Source organism: Sus scrofa, chromosome 13, assembly GCF_000003025.6.
Source record: "Sus scrofa isolate TJ Tabasco breed Duroc chromosome 13, Sscrofa11.1, whole genome shotgun sequence".
Lineage (NCBI taxonomy): Eukaryota > Metazoa > Chordata > Mammalia > Artiodactyla > Suidae > Sus > Sus scrofa.
This window is the reverse complement of record NC_010455.5, coordinates 33,981,900-34,004,798: the sequence shown is the minus strand read 5'-3', so window position 1 is coordinate 34,004,798 and position 22,899 is coordinate 33,981,900. Positions and strand designations below refer to the sequence as shown.

Below are 22,899 nucleotides of genomic sequence, written 5' to 3'. Positions count from 1 at the left end.
GGCAAAAACAATCCTATCTACAAAACAGAGATAGATCATGATCATGGAGAGCAGACTTGTATTTGCCAGGGAGGAGGGGGGAGGGAGTGGGATAGATGGGGAGTTTGCGGTTGGTGGATGCAAACTGTTACTATGGGAATGGATGGGGAATGGAGTTCTACTGTACAGCACAGGGAACAGTGTATGACTGGGTCACTTTGCTGTACAAGAGAAATCAAAGAAACATTATAAATCAATTGTACTTTAATTAAAAAATACAACCCCCCAAACCACAAAGAAGCCAGACATAAAAGACTACTTATAGGATGATTCCATCTATACAAAATTTTGGAACAAGCAAAATTAAACTATAGGTTAAATGGTTCAGAACAGAGGTTGTATCTAGAGTAGAGGTATAAGATATATTGCTTGCAAACAACACGAAGATATTAAAGAGAAATAGGCTGTATCTTGTTTTGCGTGGTGCTTACTGGGGAATGTAGAATTGTGAAAACTCACCTAGATCATCTATTAAGAAGTACGTAATAAGACCACAAAGAATGAGTTCAGGAGTTCCTGTCGTGGCGCAGTGGTTAACGAATCCGACTAGGAACCATGAGGTTGCGGGTTCGGTCCCTGCCCTTGCTCAGTGGGTTAACGATCCGGCGTTGCCGTGAGCTGTGGTGTAGGTTGCAGACGCGGCTCGGATCCCGCGTTGCTGTGGCTCTGGCGTAGGCTAGTGGCTACAGCTCCGATTCAACCCCTAGCCTGGGAACCTCCATATGCCGCGGGAGCGGCCCAAAGAAATAGCAAAAAGACAAAAAAAAAAAAAAAAAAAAGAATGAGTTCGTTCTCTATGTACTGACATGAAGGTGTAAGTAATACAAACTGAAGAGCAATATGGTCCTTATCTACATAGTATCTATATGTATGTGTCATAAAGGCAGTATTTTAAAAAGGAGAGGTTTAGGGAGTTACACACTATAAAAATATAACAACAATCATCTTTGGCGATAGTGTACTAGGGGATACAGAGTAAACTCCTTCACTGTGGCTGGGTCCCCTGTGTCTGGTCCATCTGCCAGATACCTCAGTTATTAACTTCCTGGGAGAGTCAAACCTACAGAGGTCAGAAAATCTACGAAGCCCCCAGGACCATCCTGGGCACTCATCTCAGACTCTAGTGGCCTCAAGCACTCCCCTGTCGTCGTCATCACCTGAGAGTTTCAAGGTCACAGTTAGTAGATGCAGGAGGGTTAGCTGAGCAAGCAGAGCCCACCTCTGCCCACTTCTGGCTTCAGAAGACCCATGTGGAGCCACGAGGTCAATGCTGAGCAGAGAGACCCCTGACCAAGGTTTGGGGGTTATTAAGAGGCCCTGATTCACTCTTAAAATCACAGTTCCAAGGGCCACTGAGGAGCATATTCAGAGTGTGGAGGGTGAGTATGGGAGAGGCCAGTATGGGCTATGGGAAGCATGCAGAGAAGTGGAGGCTGCCATTTGAGGCTTAGGGTGTCAGTGGTAGGTTAATGGAATGAAAGTAGTGAAGATTTAAGTTGGAGGATGGGGGAAGTGGTGGGTACATTGCATGGGACAGGGAAGGCATGGGAACCATCTGAAAATAAAGATGTTGAGCTTCCATCTCTGGATTTCTGAGTTTAGATCATGGCCCAACAATTTTGACTACAGCATTACTTTTCAATTCCTTCAAGTAGAAATCTAAAATGTATTTTGGTCAGCTTTTCCAGTTATTCTAGTTAAAGGATTAATCCTAATTACTTAGTACACAATTATCAGAGGTGGGGGTTCTCTCCCCACTATATTTTTTTCTACCACTTCATATTTAATTTCTCATCTCCTTTTGTGAAAAAAACTCAGGTGTGTCTGCTGTTGCGGATTGTTTGGCCATACCATGGCATGCAGAAATTCCCAGGCCAAGGATCCAACCCAGGCTTAAGCAGTGACAGCACCAGATCTTTAACCCGCTATACCACAAGGGATCTCCATGTGCTCAAATATTTTAATCCATTTTCCCATGGACATTTTCTGAGTTTTCTTTGTGGTCATGTCTCCTTGAGGTTTGGGGTGAAAACACTGAAGCAGATTTTAGCCAGTGACTAAGAATTTCCTCTGCACATAGTATGTCTCTATTTTGTTAAATAAAAAATGTAAGCTTAGTTTCTTCTTAATCTTCCCTTCTATTCTCTCCCTTTCTCTGCTGAACATTTCAGTCTGAAAGGCATCAGGCCGGGCAATGCAACACAGGTGTAGCTGGGGGGGCTTGAGAAGAGAGCTCCCATAGCACAGAGGAGGGCATGGATCCCAAGAAGATGAGGAAGGTGTTGGCAGAAAAGGTCTACCAAGCATGGGATACAGACAGGGTTAGGAAGAGTCCATATAGGGATCCAAAGTCAGCCCTGTAGTGTGCATCATACCCAGCAGATAAGGAGGGCATCCACACACAGGATGGCCTGACATTCTGCACATTTATTAATGGTATTATTTTCTCTTTGCACTAAGACTTTGAAATCTGGTGTATACACTAAATTTATAGCACTTCTCAATTAGGACTAGTCACATTTCTAAGTGTCAATAGTTGCATGTGGTTACTGGCTACCACATTAAACAGAGCAACCTTAGGGAAAACAATATGTACCCTTAACTTATCAAAGTATAATATAAATTTAGTACTTTTATCTCTTCTAAGACAATTCAAGGACTTAAGAACATTTTAACTTGGGTTAATTCTCTTCCCAGGTTAAATAATTACTGTTTTGCACAGTCCACATTTAGATTTCCCTAGTATTTTCTATTTTCAGTGGTCTTGCGTCTCTGCCGGCCATCTAGGCTCATTTTCCTTCTGCCTAAAGAATACTTTTAAGTATTTATTTTAGTGTTGGTCTTCTGGCAATCAATTTTCTGTTTTTTCCTTAAAAGCTCTGTATTTTCTTCATATTGAATGATGGTTTCAACAGGTAGATCAGCAGTTATTATTTATTTTCTTTCAATACTTTAATAACATAATTTTACTGTCTTTATTCCAATTTTCTGTTAAGGACTCAGCTAAGGAGTCAATTTTTTTTTCTTTTTAGGGACGCATCTGCAGCATATGGAAGTGCCTGGAGTCTGGGGTCAAATCAAAGCTGCAGCTGCCAGCCTATGCTACAGCCACAGCAACGCTGAATCCCTGAATTCGAGCTGCATCTGCACTCTAAGCCACAGCTTGCAGCAATGTCAGATCCTTCACCCTCTGATCGAGGCCAGGGATTGAACCCGAATCCTCACAGATAAAATGTTAGGTTCTTAATCTGCTGAGCCACAATGGGAAGGAACTTCTGTTACTTTTTTTTGTTTGGGTTTTTTTTTTTTTGGCCTCACTGGGGGCATGCAGAAGTTCCCAGATCAGGGATCAAACCCACACCACAGCAGTGACAATGCAGGATCCTTAACTCACTGAGCAGTGAGAAAACTCCTAATTGCTGCTTTTTTGAAGTAATCTTGTTCTCTCATTTTTTTCTTTTTAGGGGCACACCCTTAGCATACGGAAGTTCCTAGGCTAGGGGTCAAATCAGAGCTGTGTGGCAGGTCTATGCTACAGCCACAGCAATGCCAGATCCAAGCCACATCTGTGATCTATGCCTCAGCTTGTGGCAACTCCTGATCCTTAACCCACTGAGAGAGGCCAGGGATTGAACCCACATCCTCATGGATACTAGTCAGGTCTTAGCTCACTGAATCACAATGGGAACTCCTTGTTCTCTATCTTTTTGAGAGTTTCTCTTGGTCTTTGGCTTTCACCAGCCTTACAAGTATGTGCCTATGTATGGCTCTCTTTTTAATTTTTCATACCCGAGCTTCTTGAAAATTATGATTCTCTATCTTTTCTCAGTTTTGGAAAGTTCTCAGCTGCTATCTCGTCATATGCGGCTTTTGCCTCATTCTCTATCCTCTTCTTCTGGGATGAGAATCTAATTATATAGCTGACCTTTTCACTGTATTCCCAGTGTCTCCAATACTCTCTTTTGTATTTCTTTATTGCCTCTGTGCTTTATTGTATATATTTTCTCTTGATCTATTTTTTTTAGTTTATTAATTCTTTCTTCCTTCTTGTATTATCTTTTGTTAAACTCACCCACTGAATTTCTAATAGTTGTTGTGTTTTTCTGTTCTAAAATTCTTTCCATAGCCAACGTAATACTCAGTGGTGAAAAGCTAAAATCTTTCCTACTAAATCTGAATAAGACAAGAATGCCCATTCTCACTATTTCTCTTCAACATAGTATTAGAAGTCCTAGCCACAGCAGTCAGACAAAAGAAATAAAACGTATTCAAATTGGTAGGGAAGATGGAGTTCCCACTGTGGCACAACGGGATCAGTGGTATCTCTGCAGCACAAGTTTGCAGGGTTGATCTCTGGGTTAAAGGATCTGGCATTGCCACAGCTGCAGTGTAGGTTGCAACTGTGGCTCAGATCTGATCCCTGGCCTGGGAATTCCACATGCCAAGAGGCAGCCAAAAAAAAAAAAAAAAAAGGCAGAGAAGAGTGTAAAATTGTCATTATATGCAGATGGCATGATATTACATATAGAAAACCTAGACTCCATACAAAAACTACTAGAACTGATTAACAAATTCAGCCAAGTAGCAGGATACAAAGATAACATATGAAAATCTGTTCTATTTCTTTTTGCAAACAATGAAATATCAGAAAGGGAATGTAAACAAATAATCCCTTTTACAATTTCACAAAAAAATAAAATAAAATACCTTAGGGATAAACCTTACCAAGGAGGTGATACTTATATGCTGAGAATTACAAAACACTAATAAAGGAAATTGCAGATTATTCAAAGAAATGGAAAAATATCCCATGCTCTTGGATTGAAGAATTGATACTGCTAAAATGGCCATACTACTCAAAGAAAACTACAGATTTAATGTGATCTCTATCAAATTAATCATGACATTTTTCATAGAACTAGAAGAAATAATCCTAAAATTTGTATGGAACCATGAAAGACCCAGAATTGCCAAAGTAATCCTGAGGAAAAAAAAAAACAAAGCAGGAAGTTCTGGGAGGAACCCTCCCAAACTTTAAACAATACTACAAAGCTGTAGTAATCAAAATAGTGTGTTACTAGAACAGAAATAGACACACAGATCAGTGAAACAGAATAGAAAGTCCAGAAATAAACCCACACACCTATGGACAATTAATCTTAGATTCTTTTCTGCTGCACCACAGCTGGAACTCTGAAATGCAACTGATTCTTGTCTTCAATTTTGAGTCCCACTACCTTGCTGAATTCATTTATTAAAACAGTATTTTAGTGAAACAAAAAGAAACTCGACTACTGATATTTTTCCTGCCTCTAGAGGGAGCTCCTGATCAGCCAAAATACAATACCAAGGAAAATGCTTTTAGAAAAAGTTTTACACACTTTCTTCTTTTTTTGTCTTTTTAGGGCTGCACCCACGGTATATGGGGGTTTCCAAGCTAGGGGTCGAATAGGAGCTGTAGCCGATGGCCTATACCACAGCCACAGCAATGCCAGATCTTTAACTCTTTGAGTAAGGCCAGGGATCGAACCTGAGTCCTCATGGATACCAGTCAGATTCGTTTCTGCTGAGCCACAATAGGAACTCCTTGGAATATGTTTTGAAACTTTTTTTCTTCATGTGCTTTTGCTATGAAAAGGAAAGTGGTTTACCCATAAAAAACTCTCATAGATTAACACTTAAAACTTTGGAAATATAATTTATTCATCTATTTGTCAGTTACTTATTCCCCAGTACTGTATTGATTTTGGATCCATTTGTTAAAAATATTCAAATGTAATACCTTCTGATTTGTCTGTAGAATAGCTGACTGTCATTAGCAAATACTAGGAGTTTTTATTTTACTTTTTAAATAAATGTGATTTTCTCCCCATGTTTTTTGTACTTTTTTAAATTTATTTTTGGAGTTCCCATCGTGGCTCAGTAGAAAGGAATTTTACTAGCATCCATGAGGACGCAGTTTCAATCCCTGGCCTCTCTCAGTGGGTTAAGGATACAGCGTGGCCATGAGCTGTGTTGAAGACGTGGCTCAGATCCTGTGTTGCTGTGGCTGTGGTGTAGGCTGGCAGCTGTAGCTCTGATTCAACTCCTAGTCTGAGAAATTTCATATGATTCGAGTGCGGTAAAAAAAAAAAAAAAAAAAAAGACAAAAAGTCATTTTTATTTTTTAATTAATTAATTTTTTGGGTTATTTTAGGGCTGCACCTGCAGCATATGAAAGTTCCCAGGCTAGGGATCAAATCAGAGCTTTAGCTGCCAGCCTATGCCACAGCCACAGCAATGCTAGATCCGAGCCATATCTGCATCTACACCACAGCTCACGGCAACACCGGATCCTTAACCCACAGAATGAGGCCAGGGATCAAACATGCATCCTCATGGATCGTAGTTGGGTTTGTTACCACTGAGCCACAATGGGAATTCCAAAATATAGATTTTTGGACTTAAATATAAGACATCTGACACCATAAAACTCTTAGAATAGAACATAGGCAAAACATTCACTGACATAAACCATACCAATGTTTTCTTAAGTCAATCTCCCAATGCAATAGAAACAAAAACACAAATAAACAAATGGGACCTAATCAAATTTACAAGTTTTGCACAGCAAAGGAAACCATAAACAAAATAAGAAGACTGGGAGAAAATATTTGCAAATAATGTGACTGACAAGGGATTAATTTCCAAAATGTATGAACTGCTCATACAACTCACTAACAAAAAAAAGACAACCTAATCAAAAATGGGCAGAAGACCGAAAGGGACATTTCTCCAAAGACAACATAGAGATGTCCAGAGGTACGTGATAAGGTGCTCAACATCACTATTAGATAAATGCTAATAAAAACTATGATGAGGTACCACCTCACATTGGTCAGAATGGCCATAATTAAGAAGTACAAATAACAAATGCTGGAGAGGATGTGGAGAAAAGAGAACCCTCTTAGACTGTTGGTGGGAATGTAAATTGGTACAACCACTATGGAAAATACTATGAAGGTTCCTCAAAAAACTAAAAATAGAGTTGCCACATGATTCTGCAATCCCACTTCTGGACATATATACAGGCAAAACTATAATTCAGAAAGATACATGCACCCCTGTGTTCACAGCAGCAAGACATGGAAGCGAACTAAATGTCCATCAACAGATGAATGGGATAAAGAAGATGGGGTATATACATATACAATGGGATACTACCAAGCCATAAAAAAGACTGAAATAATGCCATTGCAGCAACATGGATGGACCTAGAGATGATCACATTAAGTGAAATAAGTCAGAAAGAGAAAGACAAATACCATAAGATATCACGTATATGTGGAATTTGAAATATGACAGATGAACTTATCTATGAAACAGAAACAGACTCACTGACATAAAGAACAGACAAAGGGAGTAAGGGAAAGGATTAGGAATTTGGGATTAGCAGAGGCAAACTACTACATATAGGATGGATAAACAACAAGGTCCTACTGTGTAGAACAGGGAACTAAATTCAACATCCTGTGATAAACCAAAATGGAAAATAATATGAACAAGAATGTGAATCACTGAATCACTTCCTGTACAGTAGAAGTGAACACAACATTGTAAATCAACTACCCTCAAATTTTTTTAAATTAAAGGAAATATAGACTTTTAAAAGCCAGATTTCAATAAAATCTTTGCATAATTGTTGGATACAATTGGAAAGTACGTGGAATTAGGAGGCAGAACCAAAAATGCTAACTTCTCTCCAAGCTGTAGGTCTTTGTGAGAGCCTTTTCCAGTTTTAGAAACCATTAAAATCAACATCAGAGGGAACTGAGCTTAAACTCCAGACCAGCAGATCACTGTAGTACAAAAGGTTAAACCAGGAATCACCCCAAATTTAAAAAAAAAAAAAGAAAAACAATCACCCAAGGAAAGGGTGGGAACAGACAGTTCATAGAAAAGCAAACAGTGGGAAAAGAATTCTGAACATATGCAAAGATGGTCAACTCACATGTTAAAAAAAAAAAAAAAGATGATAACAGGTCCTTTGACTAGTAAGTGTGAAGAGAAATAGGCAGTATCTTATGTTGTTGGCTAGAACGTAAATTGGCAAAATGTCTGTGAATAACAATTTGACAAAATCCATCAAAACTAAAAATGCACAGACCCCATGATCCAGCAATTCTACTCTGGGAATTTTTTTATACAGCAATACTCCCAAAAGTTAGCATCCACTTGACATTAAAATCAGATTGGGTCTGCAGGAGAAAATTATAGATATTCTGGGCTTGTGAACCCAGGTGCAAATATTAACAAACTGAATCCAATCATGAGTTTAAATAGGACTTAAATGAGTAGAATTTATCCCATGAATTCAAGTGTACTGATCATTGTCCTGAACTATAAACAACACAAGCTGATTCATATTTATTTGAGCAGAAAATAAAAATTCTAAAACAATATTTATTAGCTCACCAGATTTTCAGGAAGCCTGAAGACTAGGGTCAGAAATAGAACAAAGAAAAACTACATATCCAGAACCATAGAAAACATCAAACCCTAGAACCAGCCTGATGAAGACTCCACCATAGGCACAAAAGATACTCTCCTGGTTCTCTGGATCCCAAGCTGCAAGTTGAAAATTCCTAGTGGGGCGTTCCCATCGTGTCACAGCAGAAACGAATCTGACTAGGAACCATGAGGTTGAGGGTTTGATCCCAGGCCCTGCTCAGTGGGTTAAAGATCTGTTGTTGCCATGAGCTGTGGTGTAGGTCACAGACGTGGCTCAGATCCTGGTTGTTGTGGCTGTGGCATAGGCCAGCAGCTATAGCTCCAATTTGACCCCTAGCCTGGGAACCTTCATATGCCGTGGGTGAGGCCCTAAAGAGCCAAAAAAAAAAAAAAAAGAAAATCCCTAGTGGGATTGGCTAAACCTGTCACTTGTTTGTCCAGCAGCCAGGGAAGCTGGGAAAGAAAGAAATTGGCAGTTACAGCTCTGTAATTAGAGGCAAGCTGTCTCCCACCAAGACAGATAAGAAGGGTAGTCCTTAAACACAGGGAAGGGGCCTAGGTGCCAGGTAGTCTTAAATATGGCCAAGGCCCACCATTGTGAGGAAATTTCCATAGTAAAAAAATTTACTGGTGTAATTCACAATATTAACAGATCAAAGAGGAAAACAGGTAATCCTCTCTACATCTGAAAAAGAAAAGCTTTTTTTTTTTTTTTTTTTTTTTTTTGTCTTTTTGCTATTTCTTGGGCCGCTCCCATGGCATGTGGAGATTCCCAGGCAGAAAAGCATTTTTTTTTTAGGGCTGTACTTGCAGTATATGTAACTCCCCAGGCTAGGGGTCGAACCAGAGCTACAGCTGCCAGCCTATACCACAGCCAAAGGGCACAGCAACTCAGGATCTGAGCTGGGTCTGTGACCTACATGACAGCTTAGGGCAAAGCCAGATTCTTAATCCACTGACCGAGGCCAGGGATTGAAACCACATCCTCAAGTATCCTAGTTGGGTTCGGTAACTGCTGAGCCACAAAGGGAACTCCAAGAAAAGCATTTAATAAAATTCCTGATTAAAAAAAATAGCAAACAGGAGTTCCTGTCGTGGCTCAGTGGTTAATGCATCCGACTAGGAACCACGAGGTTGCAGGTTCGATCCCTGGCTTCCATCAGTGGGCTAAGGATCTGGTGCTGCCGTGAGTTGTGGTGTAGGTTGCAGACGCGGCTCAGATCTGGTGTTGCTGTGGCTGTGATATAGGCCAGCAGCTACAGCTCCGATTAGACCCCTAGCCTGGGAACCTCCATGTGCCATAGGTGCAGCCCTCAAAAGACAAAAAGACTAAAAAAAAGAAAAAAATAAATAAATTAAGCAAAGTTGCAACATATAAGACAAACGTTTTTATTTCTATACAAAATCATTTGTATTTCTATACAATAGCGATGGAAAATTTAATAATGAAATTAAGAAAATAATTCTATTTATAGTAGTATCAAAAAGAATAAATTACTTAGGAAAATAATTAACCAAGCAGGTTGGACGCTTAAAACTATAAAAAAATTAATGGAATAAATTAAAGGAGACCTAAATATAAGGAAAGATACTCTGTGTTTATGGGTCATAAGACTTAATACTCCCAAACTGATTTACAGATTCAATGGAATCCTATCAAAATTCCCTCCACTTTGTTGTTGTTGTTGCAGAAATAGATAAGCTAATCTTGACATAGATATGGAATTGCAAGGATCCCAGGATAGCCAAAACGATCTTTAAAAAATTAAAGTTGGAGGACTCAAACATCTTGATTTCAAAACTTACTACAAAAATACAGTTATTAAGACAGTGTACTGGCATAAGGATAAACATATAAATCAGTGGATTAAAACTGAGAGGCTGGAAATAAACCTATATATCTATGTTCAACTGATTTTCAACAAGAGTACTAAGACTTGGGGAAAAGAATAATTTCTTCAATAAATGGTGCTGGGAAGCTAGATAGGCCTATGCAAAAGAATGAAGGTAGACTCTTAACCTCACAATATATACAAATACTAACTCATAACCAACTAAAGTCCTAAATGTAAGAGATAAAACTACAAAACTCTTAGAATAAAAAACACAAGTGTAAATCCTTATAACCTTGGGTTTGGCAATGGATTCTTAGCTATGATGCCAAAGCACAAGGAACAGAAGAAAAATAAATAATTGGGTTTCATCAAAATATAAAACTTTTGTGCAAAGAATATTACAAAAAAAAGTGAAGACAACTTGCCGAATGGGAGAAAATATTTTCAGATCATATATCTGATAAGGATCTATTATCCAGAATGTATAAAAGACTCTTTTAACAACAAAAAAGACAAATGAGCCAATTAAAAAGTAGGAAATGGGGAGTCCCTGCCATGAGGCAAAGTGTTAATGATCCAGCTTGTCTTTGTGGAGGCACTGGTTTTCTCCCCACCCTGGCAGTAGGTTAAGAATCCAGCGTTGCTGTGGCTGTGGTGTACACTGCAGCTCCAACTCAGATTTGATCTCTGGCCTGGGAATTTCCATATGTGGGTGCAGCCAAAAAAGGAAAAAGGAAAAAAAGTAGAAAATGTACTTGAATAGACATTTCTCCAAAGAAAGATATACAAATGCCCAAAAAGCACATGAAAAGATGCTCAACATCATTACTCTTGGGGATATGCAAATCATAACCACAATAAGATACCACTTCACACTAGGATGGCTATAATAAAAAATAAGTGGAAAATAACAGAATGGAGAAGTGGAGATCGGTAGGAATGTAAAATGGTATAGCTGCTGTGGAAAATAGTTTAGTAGTTCCTCAAAAAATGAAACCCATAATTACCAGGTAACCCAGCAATTCCACTCCTAGGTATATACCTAAAAGAATTAAAAACAGGTGTTCAAACAAATACCTGTACAAAAATGCTCATAACAGTACTATTCACAATAACCAAAGCATGAAAACAATTCAACTATCTGTCAACTTATAAACAAATAGATAGTGGTATATATCTATACAATGGAGTATTATTTAGCCATGAAAAGGAATAAAGTACTGATACATTCCACAATATGGATGAACCCTGAAAACATGCTAAGTGAAAGAAGATAGACACAAAAGGCCGTATAGTATATGATTCTATTTCCATGAAATGTTCCAAGTAGACAAGTCCATAGAGACTAAAAGCAGATCCACAGTTGCCAGGGTGCGGGATGAAGGAAAGATAATGGGAAGTGACAACTTAATGGGCACAAGGTTTCTAATTTTGGGATGATGAAACTATAATTAAAATTAGATGAAATTAGAAACTGGGCTGAATAGCAATGGTTGTACAACACAATTCACTAAAAGCAAGTGAATTGTGTGCTTTAAAATGGTTCAAATGGTCAATTTTATGTTATATGATTTTACCTCAATTAACTTAAAAAGATACACAGAAACACAAAGTTTTATATTTCTTTAGGTAGATGATGGTATTGTGTCTATAAATGCATAGCTAAATGTCCAGGATACCCTCCAAGCTGGGAACAGTAATAATGGACGGCAGGAAATACTGATAATCAAGGGAAACTTTAAAAAAATATATGAATTAAAAATAAATTATTTACGGGTTCCCATGGTGGCTCAGTGGTGGCAAACCTGACTGGTATCCATGAGGTCATGGGTTCAATCCCTGGCCTCACTCAGTTGGTTGAGGATCTGGCATTGCCAGGAGCTATGGTGTAGGACAGCTCGGATCTGGTGCTGCTGTGGCTGTGGTGTAGGCCGGCAGCTGCAGCTCTGAGTTAACCCCTAGCCTGTGAACTTCCATGTACCATGGGTAGGGTCCTAAAAATAAATAAATTAATTAATTAAACAATAATAGAAAATAATCTGACAAAGAATATAAATAGACACATAGACAGATAACTGAATCACTCTGCTGTACACCAGAAACGAACATTGTAAATCGACTATACTTCAATTAAAAAATAAATAATTTTTAATAAAAAATTTAAAAGTCTGTGCACGGTATAAGGTCTAAAGAATAGCCCTGGGGTGAGTTTCAAGGAAAATTTATTTTCTATCTTATACATCTCTGCTTTATCTGAAATTTTAGAAACAGACAAACTATATTTATAAATGGAGAGAAAAGATTAAGCAAGAAGAGAAGCGGAAGCTGGAGATGGGGGGCAGTGAGGAAATAGAGACCAAGGTGCATGGTCTGTGAACACTTTGTAGGACCTGGAAAGTGCATCTTTCCCTTTGGCCTCATCTGCTGCCACTTTGTGAATAACTGCAAAAGTGTGAACATAAAAGAGGCTGGTAGGTTTTTCCAGGGACTCTTAAGAAGGATACAAAGCCAGGATAGTCTAGCCACAAACAGCCAGTCCAAAGTAGGGTAGGGGAAGGATCCACAGGTTACAGTGGGATCTAGTGTTTTGACCATGGCAATCCAGCCTGGATGGATCGAGCCTCAGAGTGCTGGCCACAACCACAGCCCCCTTCTAAGTGATCCCTTCTGCAGAATTGAGGAGATTGGGTTGGAGGTAGATGCCTGTCGCCAGGACCAATAATTTAATGCAGTGATAGAGGCCTTTTCAGATAGCTAATACCAGCTTTCTGCTCACCCAGACTGACAGACATTAAAAGAAGTAATAGCGTCTATTCTTGGGGACCTTTTAACGTGATGCAAAGAGGCTGCTTGCTTGACCATAGGGTCAGACCCTAGAAGACACGCCAAAGGACAGTGCCATGGCAATTAGTACAAGTGATGGTATGAGGTCTGGAACACACGTAAAAGAGAGCCACAGTGCCTGGCCCCACAAACAGTGGGCACCCAACAAGCCCTCATGCAGAAAAATAAGCAATAACATGCCTGCTAAAGCCAGAGCCAGAACGGCCTTCCAAATCCCAAAGGACTCACAGAATCTCTGCATCATCTGCCTCTGCAGTTCCAGTCCTAACTCTGAATCCTAGAAACTCTCTGTGAGTTCCCAGGAGCCCAGGCCACACAGTTGCATTCTTACAGTACAGGAGGACAGATTCAGGTTTTGGGAGATCTGAAGCTTATATAATTTAGAAGGCCTACTTTAAGAAAAAGAATACAAAATTACAGACTTAAAATTGGGCTTGGGAATATTTCAGACAAGAAATTGCAACAAATTACACATTTTTAAAAGTTGGCAAATACCACAAACATAACAATGTATAAATTAGTTAGCTGACCTATCTCTATATTTCCTACATTTTTTTTTGCTGTATAACCTTTGATTACTTCAATTTTACAATATTATTTTCTATAGAAACCTGTTTATTATTGAAACTCGAGATGCATAAAAGATGATTTTTCATGCCAACATACACACTGTTCGTAGCAGTTCTGGTTGGTTCCCTATGATCATAGGAATTCTGATAAATTCTATTTCACAAAATTTATACCAACAAATGAAAAAAGTTTGGAATGTTTATAACTGTCCCACTGCATTATCAGATATATTTCTGACAAGACAGACCTTCAGTTTTAATCAGGCATCAATAAGAACAGAATCTTCCACTTATGGTTTTACATGCCTGATAACAGTATGAATTTTCTAGACAGCTTTTGTCTCCATACCTTTCAAACCTAACTTTCCCTACCCTACCCATATACTTCTGGTGCCAGGCACTGTAGGGCATGCTGATATCAGCAGAGCAGCACTTCTGTCCCCACATCTTTATACTTCGACACAGGTGAATTGATGTGGTAAGTGGTAGGAGAACACCTGGAAACCATTTCTAGCAGAATGTCTGTGGAGAATTTAATCACGTCAATCCAACCCATTAACTGATACTAAGTATATCCCAACACAACTTCTCCTTAGTCACAGTCCAAAAGAAACTGCAGCCTTTCCACAGCACCCAACAACGAAAGAGTGACCAGGGTGGGGGTGGTCAAAGAGGGGGAGACAGAGGTCCTCTCCAATTTCAGCCCAAATATCTTGCTTTAATAAATTTTACAAAAAACATGCTAGCCCATGAACATACTGCTCAGGTCTCTCTCAAAGGCTCTGACACTTAAACCTGCAGGAATCCACACTGGTGATGAGCATTCCTAAGCTAAATTTCTTACTCGAAGGAAAGCTGAGTGAATCTTGCTCTTCACTGCCACCAGCAGGAACAGAAATAAGTGACTGGAAGGTGTAGAAGCAAGACTTAATGATATCAGTCAGAGAAATAAACTGAAAGCAAGAGATAATGGCAGGGCCCCCAAAACAATGAGAATCAATAAATAAGGTAGTCACTGGTCAAACCATAAGGAGATACAAGCAAAATAAGAGGAAAAAGAGATGTGGCTGAAAAATGTAGACGGACAGCACCTGATGAAGGGAGACTTGGGTGCAGGTGGGCGGAGTCTAATGATGGGGGTGCCTAACAGTTGAGGGCGGGGCTAAAGACCAGGGTGGCCTAACTGATAGATGAGTGGACTCTAAAGACCAGGGTCATGGACACACAAAATGTGAGTGAGGCCCACACAGGAGAGATCTGCCCAGCGGACAATGAGGAGTGTCTAAAGGTGAGTAGGGGTTTGGAAATAAGATGGACGGGGCCCAGAAATGAGAGGCCAGGGCTACCTGGGCCAGGCCCCTTTTCCTCCCAGCACCAGAGGTGGGGTTAGGAATGGGAGGGTACCCCACTGAGCATCTCCATGTTCTTCCTTCCCCGATCAGTTAGAGAAGGCAGCCATAACGATTCAGTCATGGTGGCGTGGCAACATGGTACGCCGGACGTTACTGCATGCAGCACTCAGGGCCTGGGTCATCCAGTGCTGGTGGAGGTCGATGCAGGCCAAGATGCTGGAGCAAAGACGGCGCCTGGCACTAAGACTCTACACCTGCCAGGAGTGGGCAGTGGTGAAGGTGCAGGCACAGGTTCGAATGTGGCAGGCCCGCAGACGGTTTCTCCAGGCACGCCAAGCAGCCTGCATCATCCAGTCTCACTGGCGCTGGCATGCCAGCCAAACCCGAGGCCTGATCCGGGGCCGCTATGAGGTCAGAGCCAGCCGGCTGGAGCTGGACATCGAAATCCTCATGACATAGGGTGCTGGCAGAGCCAAGGAGACTGGATCTCTCTTCCAATAAAGACATTTACTGACCTTGGTCTTGCCCTTTGGAAACTAGACCCAGAGAAAAGAGATCAGCCTGTTATCTTCCTGCCTTCCATCAAAAAAAAAAAAAAAAAAAAAAAAAAGACTTCCTGGCGTAGTCTAAAACCTGTCCCAGAACAACCCACACTAGGCCTTTGCTCCTAATGCATACCTGACCAATCCTGTACCCCAAAGAAACTCCAGGGCCCAGGTCAGGCTCTGACACCTCAACCAGCCTGACCCTAGCTCTCTGCACAAGCAGAGATAGGCATTGGGCTTTATTTTTCTATAGCCCCTGTCCAGGCATCTCTGTTCAGGGTAGGGCACCAGAGAGTCTGGCTACAGTCAGAGCCAGCTGGGAAGGCCAGGCTTCCACAGGCCTGTGATTGGCAGGGCCCTCAGGGTGAATGCAGAGCTTGGCACAGAGCCAGGAGGAACAGGGTGCCTCAGCTGAGCAACAGCAGGACAGGAGCTGTGCCTCAATGGGGGACAGCCAGACAGAGCCAGTCCCTGGGGAAGGCCAGGGCAGGAGCTGAGATGCTGCAGCTGTGCCTTCTGCCTTCCTCCCTGGGGGCTGAGAGACAAGGCTTCCTTCCCCTCTGCTGGCCACTTCCTGGAAGAAACAAGCGTGGGATTGGGGAGGGGAGAGAGAGCCTAGGGATTGGTGTGGGTAAACAAGCGGAGAAGGACTAGGAGTGGGCAGGGGGGAGGGCTGTTCCTCTGCTATGGCAGGTCATTGGCTTGGGGATGCAGCCTCTAAATCTAACCACATCCTCAGAAGCAGCTGTGCCAGCCTTCCCTCAAGATCCCCTCTCTCCCTCAACCCTTCCACAAGCTTCCACACCCTCTGCTGGGCCTGCCTCAAGTGAGTGCTGATGGGTCTCTGCTTTGCTGAGTCTTAGCATTTATGGCTTGGCCATCTCTATACATGATCTCTCACAGTCTCTGCTTTGTCATCCACGCCCAAGGTCCCCTACTGTCTTTGAATCTGCAACCCAGAAGTCTGAGGTCCATGATCCTCCCCAGGATTTTGTGATGGGTAGTCTTGCACAAGGGATGGGAGGCCCAGCCGGGAAGGTATAAAGAAGTCAGTGTATATGTATGTGTAACTGGGTCACCATGCTGTACAGTAGAAAAAAATGTATTGGGGAAATAACTATTAAAAAATAATAATACAGAAAAAAATTATCAATGTCTATTTGATGCAGATTAAAAAAAAAAAGTCAGAGGTCTTCATGGGCCTCGCACCCTCACCCCAGGCCCCCTTGCGTGTGTGTGTGTGTGGTGTGTGTGTGTTTGGGATTCTGGGCAAGGTGTTTCCGGAACAGCTGTGACAGATGTGAGGATTCAGGGTTTAGTTGGAAAGCTATCACCTCCAGTAGCTGAAGGTGATAAGGATGCAGCTGGGGACCTCACTCTTCCAAGATACCCCTTTTAGGAGCTTTGGGCACAGCTATCTCCTCCCTGGCAGCAATAAGCGGTAGGAAACTCATTAGGTTGGCAAGATGAACACAATGTGAATTCTACATGACTAGCATGGTAGTCACCCAGCCCTGCAGTGAGAGGTGTTTAAGACCTGTGCTGCCAAGAGCTTAACTCTCTGATTCACAACCTACACTGAGCATTGGAATCCCCTAAAACATACACAAAATGCTGATACCTGACCTCCCCGCCACCCCTGCCATACTCCCTTTAATTGGGTTGGGGAGAGGCCTGGGCATTGAAATTCAGTGTGCAGCCAGAATTTGGAAACCAGTGAGTTAAGCCCTTTCCAGCCTAGGTTATACACCCCCTCACTCAGCCTGTGTGGTCCCGGCTAGAGATGGTTATGAAGAATTCCAAGCTGAATACTCAGTGTGTTCAATGTCGTCAAGGCTTTCTGCTCTCTGATGAGCTAAGAATGTGAAGTAAAACAGAGTTCTAGAGGCAGAGCTACTGTGGGTCAAAAACTTTTGAAAGCAGGAAGACACAGCCCCTCCTCTGAGCTGGGGCCTGAGATGGAGAGAGGCCATTAAAGGAAAGTAGGCTGGGACCCCTGTCTCAGGTAGATAGGATCCCAAGAAGATGGCACCACACAGGTGTGAGTAATGGAAACTCTGGGGCTAGCCCAAGAAGGCCAAGTTTCATCCAAAGTCTTCACCACCTCCTGCAAGAGTCCCTTCAAAGGTCAGGGGTCTTGAGAAGCTATGGATGGTCTATCCCTGTAGGAGTTGGGCAGCAGAGAACCCCAGGAAAAGGAAGTAAATGAGGCATAGGACAGAAGTCAAGAGAGAAGCTCCTTTTAGTAGTAAGGTCTGTGGTTAGTGTTGCCTAGACTGGTGGAGCCATCCTTCCCTCCTCAGCAGGGAAGAGGCCACAGGTGGGACTACTGAGAGACAGACCTCTCAGAACCTCACAGACCCTCCCTTCTCTTTCCCACCATCACTGAGAATTGAGCTGCTTAAGGAACCCTCCCTGAGAACTCAATGAAACACTAGATGTGAGGATGGGAGGAGTATGCTTGCAGCTTTGGGGCAGGCGTGGGCCTAAGAGCACTCTGGAGGACTTGGATCCCTGCTCTGGCTCTTCTCCCAGGTGACAAGGTGGCCCCAAAAGCTAAGTGGCCCAGCCTGATCAACCAAGAAATATCCACCAAAGCAAGCAAACAACAAAAACCCAAAGAAATATACTGAACTTCACACTGGCCCAGCCTCCTAAGCCCCTAAGAAGGTAGCTCGATAAGTTAAGGCCCATCTCCTATAGGTCCCCTCCAGCTCTGGAAAATGATTCTCAGGTGACGTCTAGCCTCCAGGATGCCCACCCCTTGCTCTGAAGCCCCTCACCTGATGCATCACCAACCTCTCTGATCCCACCGCTCCTGGGTCTCCATCCTGCCTTATTTTCTGCCTTTCTCTGTCCCACATGTCAGACTCAAAATAAGATGCCCCTCAGCCACTCCTATGCTTGCCTGGAAGCTTTAGTGGGCTGACCAACATCCCATTGATCATTCACACACATCCATACACATTACCGGAGTGCATTGGTTCTAACCCTGCCGCCCTCCGCCCCCCGCCCCCACTCCCATCTTGCCAGGTGGATGTGGATGTTGCTGGGTGTAAAGAGGTCTTTGTTCAGCTTTTTTTCTAAAAATCAAGTTTATTCAAATCCACCACAAGTAAGTAGTCTGGAAGCAAGCACCTATTATGTAAAAGAATTAGAATGAGATGAAAAATTATTTTCTGAGTACTTCCAAGCTGGGCTTTTTTTTTTTTTTTTTTTTTTTTTGTCTTTTTGCTATTTCTTGGGCCGCCCCTGCGGCATATGGAGGTTCCCAGGCTAGGGGTTGAATCGGAGCCATTGCCACCAGCCTACGCCAGAGCCACAGCAATGCGGGATCCGAGCCGCGTCTGCAACCTACATAACAGCTCATGGCAACGCCGGATCGTTAACCCACTGAGCAAGGGCAGGGACCGAACCCGCAACCTCATGGTTCCTAGTCGGATTCGTTAACCACTGCACCATGACGGGAACTCCTGGGCTTTCATATCAAATGCACAAAGAACTTAGAGTATGATCCTAAAGAGAGTGACCACAGATTCTGACAGTGAGAAGGGGTGGGGCACAGGACAGGTAGAGAAAGTTCCAGCCACACAGGAAGAGATAAAAGCCCATTCGTGGCCCTTAGACAGAAGAACATGAGGGGGCTTAGGTACTGCTGCAGGTTGCTGCCAGATCCTGCCCTCAGCCCCTCCCTTCATGTCATGTCAGTAGGCATAGGGGAATCTGAGAACATAACCCAGGGAGGCCACATGATTCAGAGGTAAAAACTAGTAAAAGCCAGGGAAGGTACCAAAGCAGTGGGTCTGAGGGCTGCCCCCACTGAACCCCATATATTCCCTATGGGGCTAGGAAAGTAGCCAAGAGTTCCTAGACCCCAAGATGGGGGAGGCAAGATGTGCAAAAGGACTAGTGGTCCCAAAGAGGCCCAGGACAGAGATAAGAAGCCACAGAGTGTGGGGACCTCCCCTGCCAAGGCCAAGGCAGGGGCCATGGGCATCACAGAAGGTAGAATTAAGTATGTGGGTGGGGGACACAGTAGGGTCATCTACTGGGGGTGGGCTGAAGACAACATGGTTTCCAAGACAGCAGGCAAGACCAAGCCAGGATGGGAAAGTGGCAGGTATCAATGAAAGATGACTGGCTATGAGTTGATAATTGCTGAAGCTGTATGACAACAATGCTAATTTTGGATATGCTTGAACATGTCCACAATAAGAACAGAAAAAAATAATTTTAGTATAAATAAGAGAAGAATAGAAATTATTTATATAGCTTCCATAACCATTAGGAATTGTACTGGGCTCTTAGGAACAGAAACCTGAAAACCAGTGGCGTAAACAAAAGCCATAGAAAGGGAATGAGAAGCCCAGCACTGGGAAGGCCAAGGTAAGGTTTGATTTCAAGAGGTCTCACCTTCTCTGTTTCCATACTGCATCCCTGGGATGGGACTGGTCCTCTTACTCTAGGCTAACTCCTAGAGTTCTGGCCATTATTCTACATTTCAGGAGAGAAGAGGGAGAACAAAAAGAGAAACCCTTATGCCAGCTGACTTTATTTCTTTTAAAGGCCTTTTCTAGAAGGCTCATTCACCCAGCCCCCTCCATTTATATCTCATTGGCTAGAATTGTCACCAGACCCTCCCTGCTACAAGGACACCTATTGTCACCAAGTGTGTCCAGAAACTAGATTCTATTGTGATACAAACTTTCATATCTCAATGGCTTAACTGAAATGTATTTCTCACTCACACAAATCTGCTGGGCTCCAGGCAACACTCCTTGCTGTGTCCTTCCATGGCTTTGCTCAGCCTTCCACCTTGGTCCACTCTTACACCACTTCCACGTGGATGTGAGCTCCTGGGATTGCACTCCTCAGAGGAGGGGAAAGAAGGGCTGGAGAGGAGAGCAACAGTGTTGCAGTCTTCCACTTAGAAAGTGTTATACTTCACTTCTGCTCCTATTTTATTGTCTCAACAACCATGCAGCTGGTTTACCTTCAAGAAGGAAAACACAATCTTGCAACACGCCTGAAAGGAGAGGGGAATGAGAATATTGGTGAACAAATCAATGTGCCACACCTTAGCGTTCTGTTTATAAGACAGAAGAGAGGGGGTGTCGGTGCAACCAGCAGCCTCAGCCAGGACTCCTAAAACATTAGAGGAAAAACATGAAGAAGAAATCTCAATCAATTCAAAAGCAACATGAGATAGAAAAAATTAATAAGAAATCACGGTAGAGGAATTCCCGTCGTGGCACAGTGGAAATGAATCCGACTATGAACCATGGGGTTGTGGGTTTGATCCTTGGCCTTGCTCAGTGGGTTAAGGATCTGGGGTTGCTGTGAGCTGTTGGTGTAGGTCGCAGATGCGGCTTGGATCTGGCGTTGCTGTGGCTATGGCACAGGCTGGCAGCTATAGCTCCGATTAGACCCCTAGCCTGGGAACCTCCATATGCTGCTGGTGTGGCCTTAAAAGGACAAAAGACACACACACACACAAATCATGGTAGAAAACCCAAAGATGGCAATAAGTATGTATTAAACAGAAATGGGTAAAATTGATCCATTAATAGAATCTCACATTAGGTTTTTTTAAAATACCCAACAGTATGTTGTTTATAATGGACACATCTACAATAAAAGAAAGCTGGAGCCTGAAACTAAAACAAGAGAAAAAGATAAAGCAGAAGAGAACTTCTAGCTGTTTAAAAACACATTTACTCTCCTCTCTCCTAAGATCTAAGAAAAATGAAAAGAAAGCAATGAACTTTACCAAAAAAGCTTGCAATTGTGAACAGGATGAAATAAGGGCCATCAGAGGATAAGGGAGGACCACAGTTCTGGAAAAGGGAGAGTAGGAGGAGAGTGGTAACAGATGAAGCTGGAAGGAGGAAGCTGAAGAATAAATGCTCAGAGGGGCAAAAGGATGAAGGACCAGAACTCAGATGTAGGCATCTGACTCCAGGGCCCAGGCTCTTAACCATTCTCCTAACTGCCTCTTCAGGTGACTTGTGGCTGTAAGAAAGTCCTGGTAGAATGACAGAATGGAGTGCTTAAAGAAAACACACACACACATTCCTACATTTAAAGGGTAAAATGAGTACTGAGGGCAATGGGCAGTCTTTGCCACCAGGAAGTTCTGCAAAATATAAAAGAGCAGATCATTCCAAGTAATATAAACTATTTCAAGGTACAGAAAGAACAGAAAGTTACCTAGCTTCTTTATAGTGCTGGATTAGCGTTGGTAACAAAACCAGACAAGTATTCTGAGAATCTAATGTATAACATGGTGACTATAGCTGATAACTGTATTATATAAACTGAAATTTGCTGGGAGTATGACTTAAATGTTCTCATCATATGCAGACATAGATATATAAATATGTTCATTAACTAGATGGGAAGGATCTTTCATAATGTATTTACATGTCAAATTATCAACATGTACAACTTTGCCAATTGCACTTTAATAAAGTAAAAAAAAAAAAAAAAACACCTCTTAAAAAAAATCTAGACAGGAGTTTCTTAGTAGCACAGTGGTTAAGGACCCAGCATTGTCACTGTGGTGGCGTGGTTCATTCCCTTTCCTGGGAACTTCCACATGCCATGGGCATGGCCAAAAAAACAAGCAAACCCAAACTAGACACGTGTATTATAAGAGAGGTAAATTAAGACCAGTGCCTAAATAAATACAGATATTAAAACCCTACATAGAATATTAGCAAATTATAAGCATCAATATTTAAATATATATACATAATGACAAAATAGGGGTTTCCCCAAGAAAGCAATGATGATTCAACACTAAAAGATCCATTGTTGTAACTGATTAATTCAATGAAGAAAAAATTCATGATTAAAATTAAGCACTTCTTCTCATTAAAAAAAATTACCAGTAAAAGGTACAGAAAAGAACCCTTACCAAGAATCCAAAGAATAAAAAAAATAAGGATCTCAAACAACTCAACAGCATAAAAACCAAATAACTCGATTTAAAAATGGACTAATGGGAGGGATCGGGAGCTTGGGCTTATCAGACACAACCTAGAATAGATTTACAAGGAAATCCTGCTGAATAGCATTGGGAACTATGTCTAGATACTCATGTTGCAACAGAAGAAAGGGTGAGGGAAAAACTGTAATAGCAATGTATACATGTAAGGATAACCTGACCCCCTTGCTGTACAGTGGGAAAATAAAAATAAATAAATAAATAAAAATGGACTAA

General features: G+C 41.9%; 2 protein-coding genes across 5 annotated transcripts in view; one reads left to right on the top strand and one right to left on the bottom strand.

The window, feature by feature from the left end:
- The window catches only part of LOC100738931 (IQ domain-containing protein F5-like), a 75,036-nt gene that overhangs the window by 11,906 nt on the left and 40,231 nt on the right, over window positions 1-22,899 (bottom strand). For 2 of the 4 annotated variants that reach the window (XR_002337549.1, XR_002337550.1), the window contains exons 2-3: window positions 20,423-20,700; window positions 20,088-20,168 (exon numbers count right to left, since the gene is read on the bottom strand). The gene's annotated coding sequence lies outside the window, so the exon portion shown is untranslated. The remainder of the gene's footprint in view (window positions 1-20,087; window positions 20,169-20,422; window positions 20,701-22,899) is intronic. The other 2 variants (XR_002337552.1, XR_002337551.1) reach the window with 2 other exon arrangements.
- LOC100738888 (IQ domain-containing protein F6) lies at window positions 15,102-15,588 on the top strand. Its single transcript, XM_021068867.1, has 2 exons — window positions 15,102-15,111; window positions 15,215-15,588. Exon 2 carries the CDS (start codon window positions 15,265-15,267, stop codon window positions 15,586-15,588), a length of 324 nt encoding a protein of 107 aa, XP_020924526.1. The 5' UTR covers window positions 15,102-15,111; window positions 15,215-15,264.